General features: G+C 39.4%; 3 protein-coding genes across 10 annotated transcripts; 2 read left to right on the top strand and 1 right to left on the bottom strand.

The window, feature by feature from the left end:
* Positions 1-1,501: 1,501 nt before the first annotated feature.
* Positions 1,502-5,975, top strand: LOC131331785 (uncharacterized). Its single transcript, XM_058365708.1, has 4 exons — positions 1,502-1,901; positions 4,753-4,911; positions 5,084-5,192; positions 5,478-5,975. The coding sequence occupies exons 1-4, from the start codon at positions 1,584-1,586 to the stop codon at positions 5,699-5,701; spliced, it is 810 nt and encodes a 269-aa protein (XP_058221691.1). The 5' UTR covers positions 1,502-1,583; the 3' UTR covers positions 5,702-5,975.
* Positions 5,976-6,178: 203 nt separating this feature from the next.
* On the bottom strand, positions 6,179-13,516 carry LOC131331784 (uncharacterized). Of its 6 annotated transcripts, none has more exons than XM_058365706.1 (9): positions 13,364-13,516; positions 12,140-12,411; positions 11,185-11,836; positions 10,856-11,055; positions 9,878-10,122; positions 7,516-9,646; positions 6,843-6,914; positions 6,493-6,739; positions 6,179-6,301 (listed from the first exon to the last, which is right to left on the bottom strand). In XM_058365706.1, exons 2-6 carry the CDS (start codon positions 12,409-12,411, stop codon positions 7,521-7,523), a joined length of 3,495 nt encoding a protein of 1,164 aa, XP_058221689.1. In that variant the 5' UTR covers positions 13,364-13,516; the 3' UTR covers positions 6,179-6,301; positions 6,493-6,739; positions 6,843-6,914; positions 7,516-7,520. The 6 variants fall into 6 exon arrangements, with proteins under 6 accessions (XP_058221689.1, XP_058221685.1, XP_058221687.1 ...); XM_058365702.1 differs by having other exon boundaries at positions 7,497-9,646; XM_058365704.1 differs by having other exon boundaries at positions 6,843-6,917; positions 7,442-9,646.
* An 847-nt stretch (positions 13,517-14,363) lies between these two features.
* On the top strand, positions 14,364-19,173 carry LOC131331787 (probable mitochondrial import inner membrane translocase subunit TIM21). Of its 3 annotated transcripts, none has more exons than XM_058365709.1 (8): positions 14,368-14,698; positions 15,855-15,917; positions 16,024-16,042; positions 16,232-16,395; positions 17,138-17,319; positions 17,432-17,480; positions 18,037-18,156; positions 18,649-19,173. In XM_058365709.1, the coding sequence occupies exons 1-8, from the start codon at positions 14,510-14,512 to the stop codon at positions 18,805-18,807; spliced, it is 945 nt and encodes a 314-aa protein (XP_058221692.1). In that variant the 5' UTR covers positions 14,368-14,509; the 3' UTR covers positions 18,808-19,173. The 3 variants fall into 3 exon arrangements, with proteins under 3 accessions (XP_058221694.1, XP_058221692.1, XP_058221693.1); XM_058365710.1 differs by having other exon boundaries at positions 14,370-14,698; positions 17,141-17,319; XM_058365711.1 differs by lacking the exon at positions 15,855-15,917 and having other exon boundaries at positions 14,364-14,698.

Consider the following 19,173-nt stretch of genomic DNA (forward strand, 5'->3'; position numbering starts at 1 on the left):
CCGCCCGGATACGCTGAGCGGGCACCACGTAGTACCCGCTCAGCACTGAATATCTTCTCCAAACACTCAGAAGATATATATTCTTAACGATGACAAGGTTGAATATCAGAGGGGTCTTAGTGCCCATGTGTGAGACCTTGTACTCGAATTGATAGAGTAACATCGACCTCCTGTATAAGTGAAAGATAATTACCCTCGATTATCTTTGGGGAAAATAACGGTCAATGACATGTTTTAATAATTAATATCCGCTAAGAACATTTTTAACATTAATAAATGTTCTCAGCATATCTTTAGTGGGTATTAATTATCAAAATACGTCCTGAACCGTCATTTTCCCTTATCTTTGTTGGGACTTGGGGCCCATTTGTTTTGTATTAGTACAATACTAAAGGGATGTTACTAGAGAGAATGTTGCACCAGTCACATTAGAGGCCTAATTAATGAAACTATATATTCAACCACTTTAATGTCCCACTTAATTACAAACCCATGCAATATATTAAGTTCTCGGCCCGATCATCTCTACAACTAATTGTCCAAATTTTTTAAAAGTATCTTCGAATGGAATAGCAATTTGAACCATTATAAACGCTTTTGAACAGCTCAAAACATGAAGGTCAATTCTGAATGGGTCTTAGCGTCCGTGCGTGAGGCTTCACTAATCGAACGGATGGAGCAACATCAGCCTACTGTAGTATCTTTTCGAAAGTGGATTGGAAGATTGAACGGCTAATGTGAGGTATCTTTTCCAAAGTGAATTGGAAAATTGTGATAATCATGAAGGTGCATCTTTTCTTTTTGACCGTTGATTTTACCACTCATTTTTTTGTTAACGTCATGCCCCTACAAGTGTATTTTTAGTGTAAAATTACACTTACAGGGGAGCAACGTTAACAAAAAAAAAGAGTGGCAAAATCATTTCCCTTCTGTTTTCATTATAAAAAAAAACTTTATTGATATATTTTTATAAATATCGATATACCATTTTTCACATATCAATGCACATTTTACTTATATCCTTCACAATTTGGACAAAGATTAGCATTTATTCCTAAAAAAGAAAATGAAGGTGCATCCTCCGTCGAGAAGATTTTCAGTGCAGAGCAGGCACCACGTGGTGTCCGTTCGGTGCATCCGGGCTATCCATTTAAGTTTTAGACGGCTCAAATTTGAAAAGAAAAAAATGAAAGAGAGTGTTGGAGTGAGAGAAAAAAGAGTGTTTTACTATAAACCGTTCAATATATTTTTGGATGGTCCGAATGAATTGCTCGGATATCACGTCGGCCGAGTGACGTGACACCCAGCACCCAAAGATTTCTCCCTCCCTTCGCAATCTTTGTTCGGACTTGGGACAGAGAGCATTTATTGTCCTTTGTAGGGTAGTTGCCCGGAAAAAGCATCGAAACCACGTCTGCAGATCCACTTTTTTTAAGTCCGTCTTTGCCACCTCATCATCCACAACACTCTCTCTCTCTCTCTCTGAAAATACAGGATATATATGTCCTCCTATAAATATGTATATGTCCCTTCGTGACACCTAACCAATAGACACGACAGTGAACGCAACGGGAGAACAAGAGATGCAGTCGTACCAGAACGTCGTCGTAATGAGGCACGGCGATCGGATAGACAACTTCGAGCCGCTGTGGGCGGCGACGGCGGCCAGGCCGTGGGACCCGCCCCTGGCGGAGGCGGGCAAGGTCCGGGCCTTCTGCACGGGCCTGAAGTTCCGGACCCAATTGGGCTTCCCGATCCACCGGGTCTTCGTCTCGCCTTTCCTCCGGTGCCTCCAGACCGCCGCCGAGGTCGTCTCCGCCCTCTGCGCCGTCGACGACGTCGTCGTCGATCCCGACCGCATGACTTCCGACGGGGTCCAAATCGATCCTTCCAAACTCAAGGTCGCATTTTTTTGTCCTATATATGCTTATGTCTATGTGATGCGAATTTATATTGCAAATCGTGTTAGGCAAAAGATAGGAAGTGGAAAATATTGAATAAATTAATCTAAATTTAATTTTGAGAGAAAAGAGGGGAGAAGAAATATGGGATGGCAAGTTTTTTTTCCCCTTCTTGGCAGTTTCTCTAGACGATTACAGGGGTAATTTGGGGAAGCAAAGTGTGAGCCGGCCTCAAAATTGACGTTCACACCATTTTAGTAATAGACATATACTAGACGCCTCGTGTTATGCAAAAGATGGAAAGAGGAAAATCTTGAATTGAGATTATGTGTAATGAAATCGGGATGGAAAAGAAGAAAAGTGGGGAGATAAAGTTCATTTTTTTTCTTCTTGGCAGTTTCTTTAGGCTGTTAAGATGATATTTTGGGGAAAAGAATTGTGAGCTAGCCTCATAACTGACGTTGACAAATGGGTGTTACCTTTATGATAACAGTGTGTGTGTGCGCGCGCGCAGGCGCGTGTGTAATTGATTGATTGATTGATTGACTGATTGGTGTAATCCGGAAACAATTTGTTTTTCCGGTGAATAATCATGTCACAATTGAAATTTAAGGCCATGTTTGATTGGCAGTGATTAGTAGTGTCTGTAAGATAATTAATCCCAACAGATTAAAAGGAAGGGATTAGCAATACCACACCTCTAGGTGGTACTGTATATGGATGGGTTTGTCGGATTGTTGTGAGATTAGATATTCAATGGATATGTAATCCTCCATCAATTGTTGCCTATAGAGGCCGGAAATGACCTTCCACCAGATTTGTAAACTGATTGCATGTGGAATCCAGTCAATCAAAGAGGCACTAAGAGCATCTCCAGGGACTCAGAATTTTACTCAAAAGTTCCATTTGATGTAACTCATTCCAATTGACAATCTCAAATGTTTGTAGAATGGCCATGTGTCAACTTTTAAGTGGAAAGTAAATGGTAGTGATAGTAAATTTAGATAGAATATGATAAGTGTCACGTTTAGGTTGGATAGGATTCAAGTAAATAAAAGGGTCTCCCTTGATTTGGGAATGTCGTATGAGTGAGTAGTTGTTCATTTTGGTATGAGTTGAGAAAATGATTGGAGATGAATTTAAGTTTTTCACTCAAATTTTGAGCTTGACTTGAGAATAGAGTGAAGGCGAGCATCTCCAGTCCTTATGCTTTTACTCAAATCTGTAAGTTAAGCTTTGTTTGATATGAAGCACTCCAATGGAAAAAATCAAATCTTTGCATAAATTCGAGTAAAAACTTTAGTAATGTGGCGATCTAAATTTGACAAAGAAGAAATAGCCTTTTAAAATATAAGTAAAAAATTGAGTCTCCCTTGATTTGAATAAAACTTAGTTTGTATCAGTTTGAGTCAAATACTGGAGGGGTTTTAAGAGGGTTTGCTCAGATTTTTGTTAACGTTAAAAAAAGAAGAAGAAGAAGAAGAAGAAGAAGAAGAAGAGTCTAGGCTGGAGATGCTCTGACAGAGTAAGGATGCCTGGTTATGTTAAGTTAATTTTGATTCAGTTGTGATATTGTCATAGAAGCAATTGGCTGCTTTGTGGATTTATCTGTAGCTTATTTTGCCATGATTTATCAATTTGTGGTGATTATTTTGATGTATTTAGTAAAATTTGTGCATGGATTTGTGAAATTTGAGTTATATGGCTGAGCTGAACAGATATTTGTTCCAGGTGTGAAACTTTTTCGTGCATACTTTAGTATGCCTCTCAAAAGTCATCAAGTTTTGGTGATCTGAGTAGCTATGAGATAATTTCCTATACCCACAACTTTAAGTTTCTGATTGAAGGGGGAAGAACTGTTGTAAATTGTAATACTAGACTTGCCATGGACAGTGGAAGTCATACTTCATACAAAATGATGTGGTTGATATTACCAATTACCATAGACTGGATTCTGTCTTAACTAGCGTTGAGCTAGCAATTAGGTGTTTTTTTTTTTTTTTTGGTACTTCGGAATAATGCTAGCATTTAGGTTTTGACCATAGGTTCCATTATCTTGTTTCAAACGGAAAAAGGTGTTTAGTACCAAGCAACTTTCCTTGGAAAATCCTCATCTTGGTTCTTCTCCTAGAGAGAAGCTGTTACGGATCCTATCATAAAAGCATACACTTCCTCTTCGAACACAAAGTTTAAGTTTGTGTCTTCTTCAGGATCCGACAGCAAAAAGCCACTTTCCATGTAGCTATAACCTTTACCCTTAATGAGCTTGGGTTTGTTGATAACCTCAGATAAAGAAAGATCGAGTTCACTCATTACAATCCAGCGGAAATAGTTGCTGGTACACTGAACACATGGCCTGCCCATTCGTTGATGGAACTGAAATACAACGAAGGATTGATTCCGGAGCAAACTCAACAATGAAGTAGCAATTAGACATACTCTGCTGCTAGGCTGTATACCAAAGCAGTAGTTTTGGATCTGGTCACGTTTATGTCCAAACGCTATCTTGTGGGAAACTACCCAAATCTTATCAGATATAGTAGCCCGGAAGGTCCAGCTAACTCGAGATATTTTTTCGCTTCTGTTTGGTCCCCTGATTTATGATCTTGTTCAATTTGGTGTTGTGGAAATCCTAAGAAGTTCCTAAAAAGTTTGATGCAGAAAAGTCCCTTGCATTTATAAAGATAAAATCAAATCAGTGTAATTTGTCATTTTGTTCATATCAGTGATAATTGATATTGTACATCTTTTGGTACTATTCTTCCCGTTCTGTCTGATTTTGTTCATATTTAGTAATGATAAGAGAAAATTCGCATCAGTTTCACGGTTAAACCCTTTTGACTTTTTTCAGGTCTCTATTGAGTATGGACTATGCGAGATGTTGAACAGGGAAGCCATAAGACCTAATGTGGCTCCTAAAGATGGTGATTTTGGTTTCAATATCTCAGAGCTTGAAGCTCTGTTGCCTGCTGGGACAGTGGATCACTCTGTGGAAAAAGTGTATCCAGAGGTACAAACAGTAAATCTGAATTTTCCCACTTCCATTCCAACTCCAGCCAGTAAATTCAAAAAGAAGTTTCATTTGTACTTGAAAATTTCTAGCTATTGTATAGTATTAAAGATGCAACATCTGCAAAACCATTGCTAGCACTGACTAGAATTACTTCCTTGAGCTACTTCAGTTGCCACGGTGGGAAGAGACAGTAATGGGTGCAAGGGATAGATACGCACAGATTATTAAGGCTCTGGCAGATAAATACCCTTCAGAAAATATTTTGCTTGTCTCGCACGGTAAGCTTCATTTTTTTGGTATCATTTCTTGGTATCTAATTGTCAGGTTTAGTACAATCAATAACATGCTTTACGAAAACATGAGATCTGTAAGTTCCACATTTGTTGATCCGTATCTTTTTTTATGTGTCCATATAGTAAAATGCAAATAAAATGTTTCCCTTATCTTCCAAAATTCTCTTGACTGGTGCTTTGATTTTCAAGACACCACCAATCTCTGTTTATATGCACAATCAATTGTGATTGTTTTCCCATGTTTTTCAAGCATGCCTATATTTTGTGCAGGGGAAGGAGTTGGTGTTGCATTTTCTGCATTTTTGAAGGACGTATTAGTATACGAAGTAGAATATTGTGCATATGCGCACTCAAGAAGACTCGTCTCCTTTGGTGATGACAAGTCATTTACTGTCGGGGACTTTGGGCTTATACCAAAGGGTCAAACCGGTATCAGATACGCTCCCTCGAGCACCATGGCCAATGATCCTTCGGCTCAGGCAGATTTTATGTGAACAATCCCTTCATGCATTACCGGCAAATCTGCCTGCACATCAGAATTCCTTTTGTGATCATATCCTGATTCTCCCCTGAAATTTCCTTCTTGCTTTTTTTGTTTTCCTTTCAGGCTGGTAATTGAAATTGTCGGAAGGTTTATCCTGCTCTCAAAATAAATCCGATGTGCTTTGACTTGACACTAAAGAAAATTGCAGTTACCTCTGAAATTTTCTTCCCGTTTGCATTTGTAACTGTCACGTGCCTTTGGAATGACGAAATATCTTTTCCGTATCTCGCCTAATATTTCATCTACTTTTTTCTTCGGTGTAGAGGCATACCTCCAGTCATGTTCAATCGCTATTGTTGAAATGAAGCAGAAACGTGCTAGATCCTTGAAGAAATGCATAAGCTGGATATTCATACATTGACCTAAAAAGTTTAGCCCTTCCGAATTGCAACCATTAAGTGGCAGTTGACATCAAAATCATGAATCAGGTTAAAAGAAACAAGTTAACAATAACGAACTTAATCTTCATCCTTGTGGCTGCGAACACCAGAAGCGGGCTGTTTCATTTTCTGTTACATCACAAGAAATAGAAATGAACCTTTGTGCTGTGCTGTATATATCAGCACTCTAATGGAAGCCGGAAAGGATTCAATAAGATCAAACACATAGGCAATGAGCCATCGTGCTGGATATATCACCACTCTAATGGAAGCCGGAAATGACTCAATAAGATCAAACACATATCACCACTCTAATGGAAGCCGGAAATGACTCAATAAGATCAAACACGTAGGCAATCACCACTCTAATGGAAGCCGGAAATGACTCAATAAGATCAAACACTAGGCAATGAGCCATCGACGAATCTGAGAGCATGTTTCTCACTATCTCCTCTTCCAAGTTTCCAACATCCTTCCAATCCTTCCATATTTCTCTAAAAGAAGCTGTGTTGCATTGCCAAGATCAGCAGCATGGGCACACTTCAAACGTGTCCAAACCACACCATTTGGGACTCGGGGCAGGGATGTGTCAGAGCTTGTTTCCTAGCCTGCAGTAACACAATAGCCAAGCTCAACAGCTATATTTCACAAAACCAGTAATCTAATAGTAACGTGTCCAACAACTTATACAAACACACAAGTAAAAAGTACCTCCCGAATGTTGAAGCAGCGAGTAAGGCATTAGTTGCACCCAAGTCAGCAAGCTGCACTGGCCATGCTTTTCTACAATGTGAACAATTTTCGAATCAAATCCCACAGAACTACAATAGATGAATCTTTCTTAAGGCTAATAACCAAATCCGAGAAAAGGTGATTCACATATCAAACGAGCTCTGTAATACCTCAAGCTTCTTTTGCAAGGTTTAAAAAAAAATCCATGCATAATATAAGAAGCATGCAAAAAATCGTCAAAAACTTCAAATAAATGCATGTGGTAGCGTATGTATACTCCTCTACAACATTCCTAACCCCTGAAGGGAATCAAATGCTCATGTTAGTATATGACATATAACTTCACCATCTTCACTTGACCCATCTCTTTCTCTCATCTTTATTTTGAGTATAGTTGCACAGATAAAGCAAAAAATAAAAAATTTAAAAACAAAAACATTGTATTACAAGCTGCTCAAAACTATTCTATTTATCAGCTGCCAAGTGTCAAGGCAAAAGGAAACCTATTTCTTCGCTCGTAATGACCAGAAGTGAGTTAAAACAATCATAGAATTGCAGCAACAATAGAAAAGGTACCTAAAAAAAGTTGCTTAACAGGATAAGGTATAATTTGGATCCATGGTAAGTATGTACATGGAGAAAGGGAGAGCACCAATATCAACCATCACCACTTGCAACATCGGCAGCAGCATTCCGATACTCGTGAGATACACCCCTCACAGGTGAGATTTGCGAACACTCCACTGAAACAGTTCCCTGGGAACACTCCACTGGAACAGTTCCCTCGGCCACCTCAACGGGAAAATTGCAATACACAACATGTTCTTCATCCCCGCATCTAACAGCTGAAGGTTCATCAACACAAGGCAGCTCCACGAATGTGCTTTTCTCACGAGTTCCGGGCTCAATGCAAGGATGATGTAACTGACTTGAATTTGATTTTAGTGAGGAGGCTTGACTTGATTCCAGGCACCGAAGCATCATGTTGTCAGTACCTTTTGTATCATGACCAGGATTGGAATTCTCTGCTTTGCTATCTCTGAACCCTGAAGATGGAAGTTCATTATCCATCAAGGATACGATATGACTAAAGCATCCATTCTCTTTTAGGTGGCACATCTGCCTATTCTCTTCAATTCCACGTGCAGCTTCAACCACATTGGCCAGCTGTGCATCAATGGACGCAGAGACAGAAGCAAATCCAGCAGTATTCTGTATTTTGGGACTGAAACTTCCTTCCGTTGAATCGTGACAAATATTGGAATCTTCCACAGTGGTAACTTGAATTCCTTCTAGCAGCACAGCACAATCCTTGGAGTTTCTATTCTGACTTGTGTTATTCTGAGGGCACGCGCCTCGATTTTTGTCAGTTCCACTTGCAGCATCAACAACATCAACCAGTTGCGAATCATTGGCGACAGGGACGGAGACGGCTGCCGAAGCATTATCACTTATTGAAGGAAAATCCACCTCCTTTCCGTTTTGACCAAGATTGGAATCCTCAGCTGTGCTATCTTGAAGCCCCGCTAATGGGACATCAACATCATCCGTAGAGATATGGTTTTGACTTGAACTTCCACTCTTATTTTGCACGCCCATCCCCGCATTCTCTTCAATCTGAGCCGCAGCTTCCACATGCACTACATTGGGAATAACTGAAGGTTCTTTGTCATTTCTGTGAACACCATTTTGATGGACAATTGTGCATTGATCTTCAGATACAATTACTGGAACCGATTGCGGATCTATATCCATAGCATTTTCACAAGAACCTTTCTCCAATATATCATCTTCAAAACAATTTAGATTTGCAAATGAATTACCTGTAGAAGCAAGATTCTTAATTATGTCCGGTCCTGTGTCAATCAACACTCTCTGTCCATTTCCTGTAAAGGCATTAGCAGATACAACGTCATCAACAGAGAATAATCCCGATGATACCAGATCAACTTCCATCTCACAACAAGAAGTTTTTGTTCCATTTCGTTCACCACAAATGACATTTTCACTATCTTGCTGATCAACCAAATTACCACACGAATCACCCAGGCCATTTTCAGCACCAGATGATATGATCTCATTTGTACTGTGATTCTCATTCATCCTATCTCTCTCTTGATTAACAGGAAGTGTCCCAACATTTTGTGCCTCAGCAGGATCCACAGTGGTCAGTTCACCTTCTACATCAACCATTGTATCTAACTGCTTTTGCACCCAAACAGAAAGGGAAACAGCATGATCCCGAATCAAAGAATCACGGGGTGGGCACTGTAACAAATTAATCAAAGCTTGTTTATACTGAAACATGCTGACAGATGGCAAACTAAACCCTTTACCGCGATAAACCTTCATAGTTTTGAAAACATGTTCACAAAGGTTGCCCATCTCTGCCCAACTGCAATCACAGATTGCAAACTCTGAACCTGTGTTAAGTACAACATGAGCTCTATCTCGGTTTTCCTGATCATTAACTTTTACACATTTACCCTCCGTGACAACATCAGAGTCTGGAATTTCTAATGACTTGCGCCAAGATGTCAAACCACTCTTCCATTCGTCCTTCCAATATCGCACAAAATCATCTTTTTCTGCATACTCATCAAGCCAGAAGTACGAATGGACTTTAGTACCCAACTTATCGACCAACCAATCAGCACGTTGATAAACACACGGGGCTCTCTCATTTAGCAACCTAAGCTTCATCTGGTTGTGGTAAAACTCCATTGCTGCACAAGTCTCTTGGCTTGCAAGTGGAAGAGTCTTCAGGGCAGTAGTCCACGAACCTGAGGCATAATGAAACACATAATTCACCACACAGAAAACTAAAAGTTAACACAATTAGAGCAATTATTAAAATTTAGTTTGGCAGAGCACTATACCCAAACAGGAACCCTTGGGTTTTATAATCCCCCCATAATTTGGATGAAAAATACAAATACAAAAAATTCAGCCAGTAGGGAAAAAAAATTATACCCAAAGAAAACTACCATGGTTGAATAGGTTAAATGTCTAACCTATTCTAGGATACCAAACCGCCTTAAAGTAATCCATAAAATCTGATCCATCAATGAAATCTTCCATGAAATCCACAAACAAATCCACAGATCCATGTCCTCTACAGACACTGTGCACTGCCTGACCAAGCCGTCTTGATATCTCTGCACGTAGGGTAATATCTGAGCATGTCTTTACCAAGTTCTTGTGCCATGCGTGACGAACTCGCCAAAAGGATATCAATATAGAGCACTGAAAGACTTCCCTGAGAAAAGATGCAAACGAAAACATTTAAGGCCATACCCAAATCAAGCAAATAAGGTGTCTGCACACTAGTTGATCTGAACGGTCAAATGCCACCTCTCCAAGTCTTTACGTGGTGCAAAAACGTATATATGAGGTGGTGCATCGGAAAAACAGTTCACGTCGACTCACATGCACTTAGGACTAAGCAAGTGGAAACAGAGCATTGCAGGCAATGAGTGTGTTAGAAACCTAATTGTCATCTGAATCAATTAATTTTGACGCACATTTTCCTCTTCACTATATGCCTATGTTTAAATGGTTGGACTAATAATGGAGGGATACGAAATCCCAAAGATAAATTATCCCAACGAGAGGGGATTACGACTACTAAATTATCCCATGTTTTTTCCAGGTAGAAAGACAGATATTGTATTGGGCACTGTAACCTAGGCGGGTTCTCTCTTTGTGGGATTGGTTATCCAGTGAATATGCTATTCCTCCACTAATTGTGGAATATAGATGATGAAAATAAGATATTCCCCACTTCATAATTGTATCCCATGTCCAACTCCGCCAATCAAACAAACAATATGCGTATGCTAAAAGCCAATTGAGCCCAATTTCAGTCAAGAATTTACTTGATGGACACCTTCAGCACCACTGGCTGGTGGCAGGTCAAAAGAGTTGAACTTGTACTTGAAAATCCTGGACATGTCAATCAAGAGGAGCATATTATAAAGACATCAACCGACCTGATTGTGAGGATATCAGCCGAAGGATCATCCACTATGAACCCAGCCAACTTCCACATAGGATCTTTTGTGTGCACTCTGTTATAAAGAGCCCTCATCCATCTATGGGTATCGCCACTTGAAAATCTTGGAGCTATTATCCATGCTACTGGGATGGCCTTGTTCTCCGAGTTGAAAACAACGAGACTGTGAATGGGATACTTCATACAAAACCAGAAAAGAGCAGTGAGCAGAGAATACCATAGCAAGCTTCTGATGTATTTTAAGCACCAGGAAAATACGGACAATGACAGGATAACAACATTAAACATGCAAATTGGAAAACAAACCTTCAATTTATTTGTTCCAAACCTCGAATCAGAAGCGATAAGACCACGGTTACCAAACCGTATCAGCTGTTGCAACTGCCACTCTGTTTGAATACCCAAGACAAAAGGATCAGAATCAGAGAAATCCTCAAAGAAGAAAACATGATTCTGGTGGCTTTCAACCCACATGCCGATACTGACTGCATCATCTGCATCCAATTCATACGTAGACCGTCTAATGCTCCTCTCCTGTCTCCGCACACATCGGTGAGTCAAAAGATCATCACGGTTACATGGGCCCCCTTGTTTTTCCACTGATTCATTATGTCTCTGCATTATGGTTTCCACTGGAACCCCAACATATAGTAGAGATAAGATGCGGAGGCGGAGATCCTCCGAGATATATGGGGCATACATAGCACGAGTTCCAGCAGCCTTTCTGTCCTGTGGACCATGGCATGGCAACCCTTTCTTATCCACGTGTTTATCCTGATTGTATATGATAAGTGCAACTGAAGGCTGGGCAATTAAGCGTTTCACGATGAAGTGGCAAGTGCACCCTCTCTTTGTATTTGGCCGACCGGCAGATTTATTTTTTGCAACGTATGTACTCCTGCTGGGCCGAACAATGCCACCCTTTCTGTGATCATCTGGACCAAAGGAGCACCAATACCTACGGAATCAACAAGGTCGCTTGGGTGACAAAAAAAGACTGGTTATAATTTTATGCAATTAATTCATTTGGTAAAATGGGCTCTAACTCGCTAAGAGAATACTTAAGGATCAAAAGGGAAATATGACATATGATTGTTATAGAATGCATTTTATGCAATAATTTTTACTGGAAGGATAAGAAGATTGGCTGAATTAACTCCCTCTTTTTTCATCGACAAGCGATTGATTGAATTACAAATGCAGTAGGTGCAGTGAGTTACTTTGTAAGAGGAATTATCAGAGACAAAAATAAAAGACTTACAGGATATATTCAAGAATGCCATCAACCTTAGGCTTGTAAGCCATCTCTGGAGGTCTACGCCTCCTTGCTTCAACATGGAACCTCGTTGGGCAGTCCTTATTAGAGGATTCACCTCGGACAAAATCATCCACTCTGGCAAAGGGAATGAGTGCAACTGTGTCTATATTGTCCCGCCAACCTTCCACCTTGCTCCACACAAGATCATCAGAAGAGAACTCCAAGTTCGGAGGGTTCTGTACGGGAAGGGACAGAATCTCATCCCACCTGGCCATCTACAAGGATACAAACAGAAACTAGACTTGGTTAACTAACTCAGAACATATGTTTTGAGTAGCATTCCTATATGTTAAGTGGCCTAATTTTCCTTCACTCCCAAGAAGTTGAGACAAAGCGCATGTAGGATATCTATTCAAATGGTTAACGTTCGGTTTAGCCTTTTTCTCTTTTTTTACCCTTGATTGGATTAGGGCATCTCCAACCCTTCACCAGACCTCTCTTTTGATGCAACAAATTGAAGTGCAGGTTTGGTACCCATCGCCTCCACCAGTGAGGCAGAGAGTATTCACACCACACCACTATGTGTAGGGGGCCTCACCGCACCTATGTTGGGACCAAAACTAAAGTCCCACCACGTGTGGAGGGGTTAGGAGTGTGTTTAACCCCAATAAGGGCTTATGGGGACTTGAATCCAATCCAACGAAGTCTAAGTTTCCACCACTGAACCAACCCCTCGTTTGTACCTTCACCAGACTTTTCACCGTATTAAAATTACAAGGGGAAAAAAAGCTTAATATTGCGCTCCCACCTTTCATGAAACCGAGGGAGAACCAAAAATATAACCAAATCCAACCACACCCAACTCTTTTATCAAATCCTTAACGGTCATATTGTGCACTATGAAAATTTATATTGTGTCCTTAATTCGTCCTCAAGGGAACTCTTTGGAGTAAGGACTCAGAAACCCCTTTCAACAGGTGATCAAAAACAAGCTTTGATAATGGCACACTATCCTGAGGGTCGGCCCTAGGTATAAAACCCTAGAAAGCAACTGCTTCAGGTCCCCCAAAAAATTGGCAAGAAGAAGGCCCCACTAAAAGAATGGTACTAAATGGATTCACAATAGTCTTTCGAGGAGTGATTATTTACTAGGCCCTAAACAATTAAGCATAAAAAACAGCAAACAGACATACAGACGACGAGAGAGAGAGAGAGAGAGAAGGGTACCTGCTCGATTATGGGCTGGTTGTAATCGCGTAGTAATTCGTAGTGGCGACGATTGGAAAGAAAACAAAACCCTAGATAGAATTTGACCCTTGTTAGGTCATGTTCTTCCTCAATTTTTGTTTCGGTATTATTTTGCTTTTTTGATTTTTTAATAAATTCGTATTAAATTTTCTGGATTGATCTTTCAGACGAAAAGGTAAAAAAATTACTAACAAAAGCCAAATAAAAAGGTAAGACGAAAAAATATTGAATACCTGTAATTTTTGTCTTCAGTATCATTTTATATAATAATAAAAATTCGGTCTATATTTTTATACGGTACTTTTTTTACTTTTCTCGTCAACACGAATAAGTCAACACGAATGAATGATATAAGTAATCTTTCACAAGTGTTAGCTCCACATTAAATTGTTACCGGCTACAAATTTCTGACACTTTAATAACATTATAAAACTGTTTGTAATAGTTACTAGAGAAAATTTAGTGTTTATCTATGTAAATAAACACGAATCCGTTCAAGTAATTATCCTGAAGAATCTCACAAGTGTTGACTAAAAGACAAGTTGTGGCCACGTCAATTTGCTATCCGTAACAAGTTGATGTAAAATTTAAAAACTAAAATTGTCGTCAAATTTAGTACTAACTATTTCACAATAAATTTTGACACATAAACAGACATAAAAATTGCGAAAAACATGACTTTGAGAGCGAACTATCGAATTTTTGATCTTATGTAATTCACCGAAAACTAGAGCTATTAATTTCTATTTCTCGAAAGGCAAAAATTTCACAATTGTTGTATTTAAAATCCCAAAAAAATAAAAGAAAAGAAATAGGCCAGGATGTTTCTCCCTGGTGTTTTAAAGGAAAAAAAATCAAAATCAAAATTGAATTTCCAAATTTGTCCAATTAACAAGTATACTGTAATTTGGTATACTAATTTGGTCCACAAAGGGCCTGGCACAAATAGTGACGGGAAACCGGGTCGGCTCATATCCGGATAACTGAGCTCGGGCCACTCGGATTTTGGGTCACAAGTCAGACTCTCTCTCTCTCTCTCTCTCTCTCTCTTCTGGGGTTTTTGGTGTCCTGGTATTTCCAACAGAGCTTGTGCAGATTTTGAAGTTATACGTACCCCTTGAGACTATGCACCATCTTAAGCGAATTGGATTTTCATCAATCAAGAACAGATGGCCAGTTACTTTGAAACCATACAGTCGTGTGGGTTCTCTAATGGAGTATGCAAATAAGCCTACGAAGCGGGTTTCTGATGTGGGTCTGGGTTTTTCATCTGTGGCCACAGAGAAGTCTGCAGTTAACCATCTTGCAAAAAGGGTTTGTGAATATCATCTTGCCCTTTCCGGTTTCTTCTTGCTTTTTTGCTTCTTCTTTTTTTCTTCTAATTTTTGTTACCTTTTGTGACAGTTCGTGGTGTCTGTTGTTGTTATGTTTGGTTGATATTCTTGGTTCATGCTCAAAAAATGCAAATGAAACACATGAACCTAAGTACCTAACTCTTGATTTCTAATAACTCATGAGATGTTATCCAATGGGAAAATGTAAGAAAAGTGATTTAGAATGTGTTTGAAGTGCTCCAACTGTATGACTGAAGTGGTTGAGTGCTAGAATTCAAAAGTGGAACATCAATCCCCACAACATAGGTACACTGTTCTGCTTGTAGATATAGAATCCAATTTATATGATAATGAGGCTAAAACTTTTAAAATTTAGACTACAAAAGCTTCGAAGTAATTGGTGATGGGTAAAAAATGAGGCGGGCGATATTGCTATGGTTATACAATGTTTACTAACCAGTTGGGAAATGAGTGACGATTAGTGTTTTTGTTCTTCTTGGTGTTGAGAACTTGGGAGATATCCTACGTTATTACTAACCCTTTTTCTCGCTGATGTGCTCGTAGCCAATCCTTTTGGCACATTTTTTTCCCATTTGTTTGAAAGCACTTTCACTTTCATGATCATAATTCAACTCCTTAGCACATCCATGTTCTTCATTTTATTCATGTGCTTCTTGAGTTGTTATTTAAGGTGCCTTCTTTGGTTGAAATTTAAGTGTGAGAAACAATCCGTTTCCCTCATACTGGAAATGCAGCTAGACATGAGGTTTCACTTCGAATAACTTGGAAATTTACTGAATTCGGGGTTAGTTAGTCTATTGTAGTTTTACGCACTGTGCCACATTATGAGAACCACGACGAGAAGTGTTTTGCCTTCAATTCTCCACCCTTATCATTCAAATTTCCTGAGAATTATGACAAACCAGTGCTAGAATGATCAACAGGAAATTAGAAAGACAGTTTTCTTGCTTTTAGTTGTACTAGTCTGATAACATCCTCATAGTTATTTCCATAGCTTGTTTCTTTTTTAGATGTCTTATTGCCATTTCTAAGAGGATAGTATTCCGTAGTTGTGACTTACGACCTGATGCTTACTCTTATGAAACTTAAAAGTATTTTCCGTGATAATCATGTAGTTGCAAGCAGTGCTGAAGTCAGATTGCGGAAGATTTTATGTTGCTAATGACTGTAAGACTAAGGTGGACAGCGCTATCTCTTTCATGTTCTATAGCTCATACATTATTTTTTGGGTCATCAAGCTCATACATTATTCAACATTGATGCCAGTTCTTATTCGTTTTGTAGGAGGTGCTTGGAGCTGGTGGTGAGTCTTTATTTGGGGACCTATGGTTAATCGTCGTTTGTTGTCTTAGTCATTGAAGGATTTAACAAACTTCTTTAGTAACAGATAACAGTGTTTCCAATGACATTTAATGTGAACACATAGGAGTAACACAACATATGCATAACCAAAAGTATCCCCTCCAACTCCAAGTATTTGGTTTTTTGGCAGGAGCGGCTGTTATGTTTAGAGGGCCCCAAGGCAGAACAAGTGCAGTAAAGTTTCAGTCCCTATTCCGACTTACCAGAAGCCCTAGAGCCAACTTGGAAGGTCCTTCCTTCTCTAGAACTTTTGCATCGACAGCTTCAGAACAGAAGGGACGAAATTCATCAGAGGTGAGATATTGAATTTGGAATTTATTTAGCTTGATCTTGCACATTTCTTGCATTTTGTTGGTCAGAAGCTGCAATTCTGCACACTACCTTATTGTACTTATCATCGCTGCCAATTGGTTTGGATGTTGAGCCAAAATGAAATTTAAGATCGTTATTGCCAACATGTGACTCTCTCTCTCTGTTATTTATGTAGGCATTAGCTCCTCGGTATACTAAATGACTGAGATTCTAAAGAGAGGGTGAACTGGTCAGTTCTGGTTCAGCTTCATCTGTGCCCAGACTGAAGCTGATCTATGATTAGCTGAAGTTTCTTTAAAGTTTCAGCTCTCCAGTTGTTTACGAAATGAGTCGCTTAATTAGGATGACTATGTTTTGTTGAACTTCATACTAATCCAGTTTTTCACTTGTACTGGCATCAAAAGAAAAACAGAATGCACGAGTCCAGTCTGCTGGAAGATACTTCTTGATTCGAATTTCCAAGGTTCATCTAAATAAGAAACAAAGAGCACTTAGGCCCTATATATTGAAGAATTGTACATTACTACTAAAGTCCGAATGAGATATAAAAACAACCATAAAAACCACAGCTTTGATCTTGAAATTATTATAGTTTGACTGGAGAATGAGTTATGGTTTATACCAACTGGAAATGTGAAAGCACTTATCAAGTACTATAAATGCACTCATAGGTCAAGATTTTTATGTATTTTTAATCAAGTCCTCCTTTCTTTCATTCTTTTAGCAGTCTAGAAAAGACATATCAACAATTGAGGATCCCTTTGATGCTCCGACATACAACATTCCAGAGAAGCCCGTGACATTTACAGAGGGAGCTTCGTATAGTCTCATCATTCTTGTAGGGCTTGGAATTGCTGCTGCAGCAGGATATGCAGTTTTCAAAGAACTTATATTTGAACCTAAAGAGTATGAATTAGCATTTCGTTTGAAATATGTAGAGCCTTTGGAATGGAGACTGAGGGCCTTCATTTCTTCTTCTATGTCTCTAGACTCATAAAACTGTGTTTTTTTTTTTCAGGTACAAGATTTTTGGCAAGGCTCTAGAAAGGATTCAAAATGACGGCCAGGTTTGATTAAGCGAGAATTTCTTCTGTTGATAGAGTTAAGGAGTTTTCATCAAAGCTAGACTTGATATTATTGGAGCATTCACTCCTCAACTTCTTTCTTGTTCTTTTAGAAGCGAAAATCTTCTGGTGAGAAACAATAGGGATACAGTAACTAAAATTGGGTATAGACCTGAGCTTGTGGCAATTCGTCAACGCCTAAGTGCAACTGGTTCACAGTGCTAAGTCTGCTCTACTCTTTGAAGCTGGCTCCGTGCTCCATGGGATGTCTGCATACCTCACATGTTAGTTCTGAGATGACTTTTGATTCTTTAGGTTATCTAGAAGCTTCAAATAGGTGGCTTGCATAGTTAAAGGAAGCACTTTTAAGGTTTCATAGCAACTAAGGAGAATCTATGGTAAATCTTAGTTCCTGTCAGTACTCTCCCTTTATACTGCCATGCCATTTAGAGAACACAATATTCATGTTGAGAATGACGAACTATCTTATGGTGCTTCATGTTTCTACCAGATGCTTTCATTTTCCCGATCCAAGTGGTTTAAATTTGCTTTGTATCAGGTTAGGGTGAGAATCGGATCTCCTGTTACCGGCTATGGCCAGGAAAGTAGGAATCGTGCCGCTCGCCAACGGATACCAAATAGGACATGGACTGACGAAGATGGCATTGAACATGTTGAGGTAACTTCTTACTGTCTCACATCATTTACCATATATTAGCCCTCTTCCCTGCTTACAACATTTTTGTGTACGCAACTCATTTTCAAAAGAATTGTTCTGTGGTATAATGGCAAAAGATACGAACTTCGAACCCATACCCTGTACTACCCACAGAGGCCTGAGCAATGAGAAAAGCCAGCCTAGTTCATAAGGATACTCCCAGTGAACCCTGAAACTCTGAATTATTCTTCATTTTGTGGGTTTGATTTGCACATTTACCCACTTAATAAGAAGATATTGTTTTGATAAGTAACACGTGAGAGGAAATAAGGGCCTAAATGGAATGGCGGCCCTATGTGCCTCCGTGTGTATCAAAAAATCAATCGAATACTCTTCTTTTTTTTTGGTAAATGAATACTTTGTAAGACAATGAAACTAAGGTTACATTGTTCTTCAAAGAGAAGATCGGATATAAGCTTCCTTCTATATTGAAATGACCATTTGGTTAAACAGGTGAACTTCTATATCCGGGGACCCCATGGAGCCGGAAAAGTTTACACCGAGATGTTCAGAGACAAGGTGGACAAGCAATGGAAGTTCACATATTTGATTGTCGACATCAAATCGCCTTCCCCAGCACAGCTAATGCTCGAGTCTTACGTCCCTGCCTGAAAGCATCTACTCCATTAATCCGTGTCATCCATTCTCTGAATCCTCTCTTTTGGAAAGCGGCCGGTGTAATTCTCAGAGTTTTTGACTGCACAGCGTTGAGAAATCGTAGCTTTAGTCTTCCCAGTTTTTGCTGCCCCCCACATATTCTTTTTTTTTAGTATTATTCTTTTGTTGGATCCAGAAAAAGGTAGAGAGTTGGAAGAGGAACTTCCTTTGAAGGAAAGGAAGAGGGAAAAAGGAGAGTTGGTAGGAACTTGTGGTTAAGTGTTGTTTTTGCAGATTTGTAGTCTGAGGTTTTGGCATTTGAATAGCGGCCTCTTTCCTATGCCCTTTCTTACTTTAAGAAAAACAGGAGACATGCTTTTT

Source organism: Rhododendron vialii, chromosome 7a, assembly GCF_030253575.1.
Source record: "Rhododendron vialii isolate Sample 1 chromosome 7a, ASM3025357v1".
In the NCBI taxonomy this organism is placed as follows: Eukaryota; Viridiplantae; Streptophyta; class Magnoliopsida; order Ericales; family Ericaceae; genus Rhododendron; species Rhododendron vialii.

Excerpts from the sequence above, each read along its gene's own strand:
- LOC131331785 (XM_058365708.1), top strand. The coding sequence starts at position 1,584 with ATGCAGTCGTACCAGAACGTCGTCGTAATGAGGCACGGCGATCGGATA. Across the intron at positions 1,902-4,752 it reads TCGATCCTTCCAAACTCAAG|GTCTCTATTGAGTATGGACT; the intron begins GTCGCATTTTTT and ends GACTTTTTTCAG. Across the intron at positions 5,193-5,477 it reads TATTTTGCTTGTCTCGCACG|GGGAAGGAGTTGGTGTTGCA; the intron begins GTAAGCTTCATT and ends TATTTTGTGCAG.
- LOC131331784 (XM_058365706.1), bottom strand. The coding sequence starts at position 12,411 with ATGGCCAGGTGGGATGAGATTCTGTCCCTTCCCGTACAGAACCCTCCG. Across the intron at positions 10,123-10,855 it reads GCTGATATCCTCACAATCAG|GGAAGTCTTTCAGTGCTCTA; the intron begins GTCGGTTGATGT and ends ATCTTTTCTCAG. Across the intron at positions 9,647-9,877 it reads GGTTTGGTATCCTAGAATAG|GTTCGTGGACTACTGCCCTG; the intron begins GTTAGACATTTA and ends ATTATGCCTCAG.
- LOC131331787 (XM_058365709.1), top strand. The coding sequence starts at position 14,510 with ATGCACCATCTTAAGCGAATTGGATTTTCATCAATCAAGAACAGATGG. Across the intron at positions 16,396-17,137 it reads AGGGACGAAATTCATCAGAG|CAGTCTAGAAAAGACATATC; the intron begins GTGAGATATTGA and ends TCATTCTTTTAG. Across the intron at positions 17,481-18,036 it reads GGATTCAAAATGACGGCCAG|GTTAGGGTGAGAATCGGATC; the intron begins GTTTGATTAAGC and ends GCTTTGTATCAG.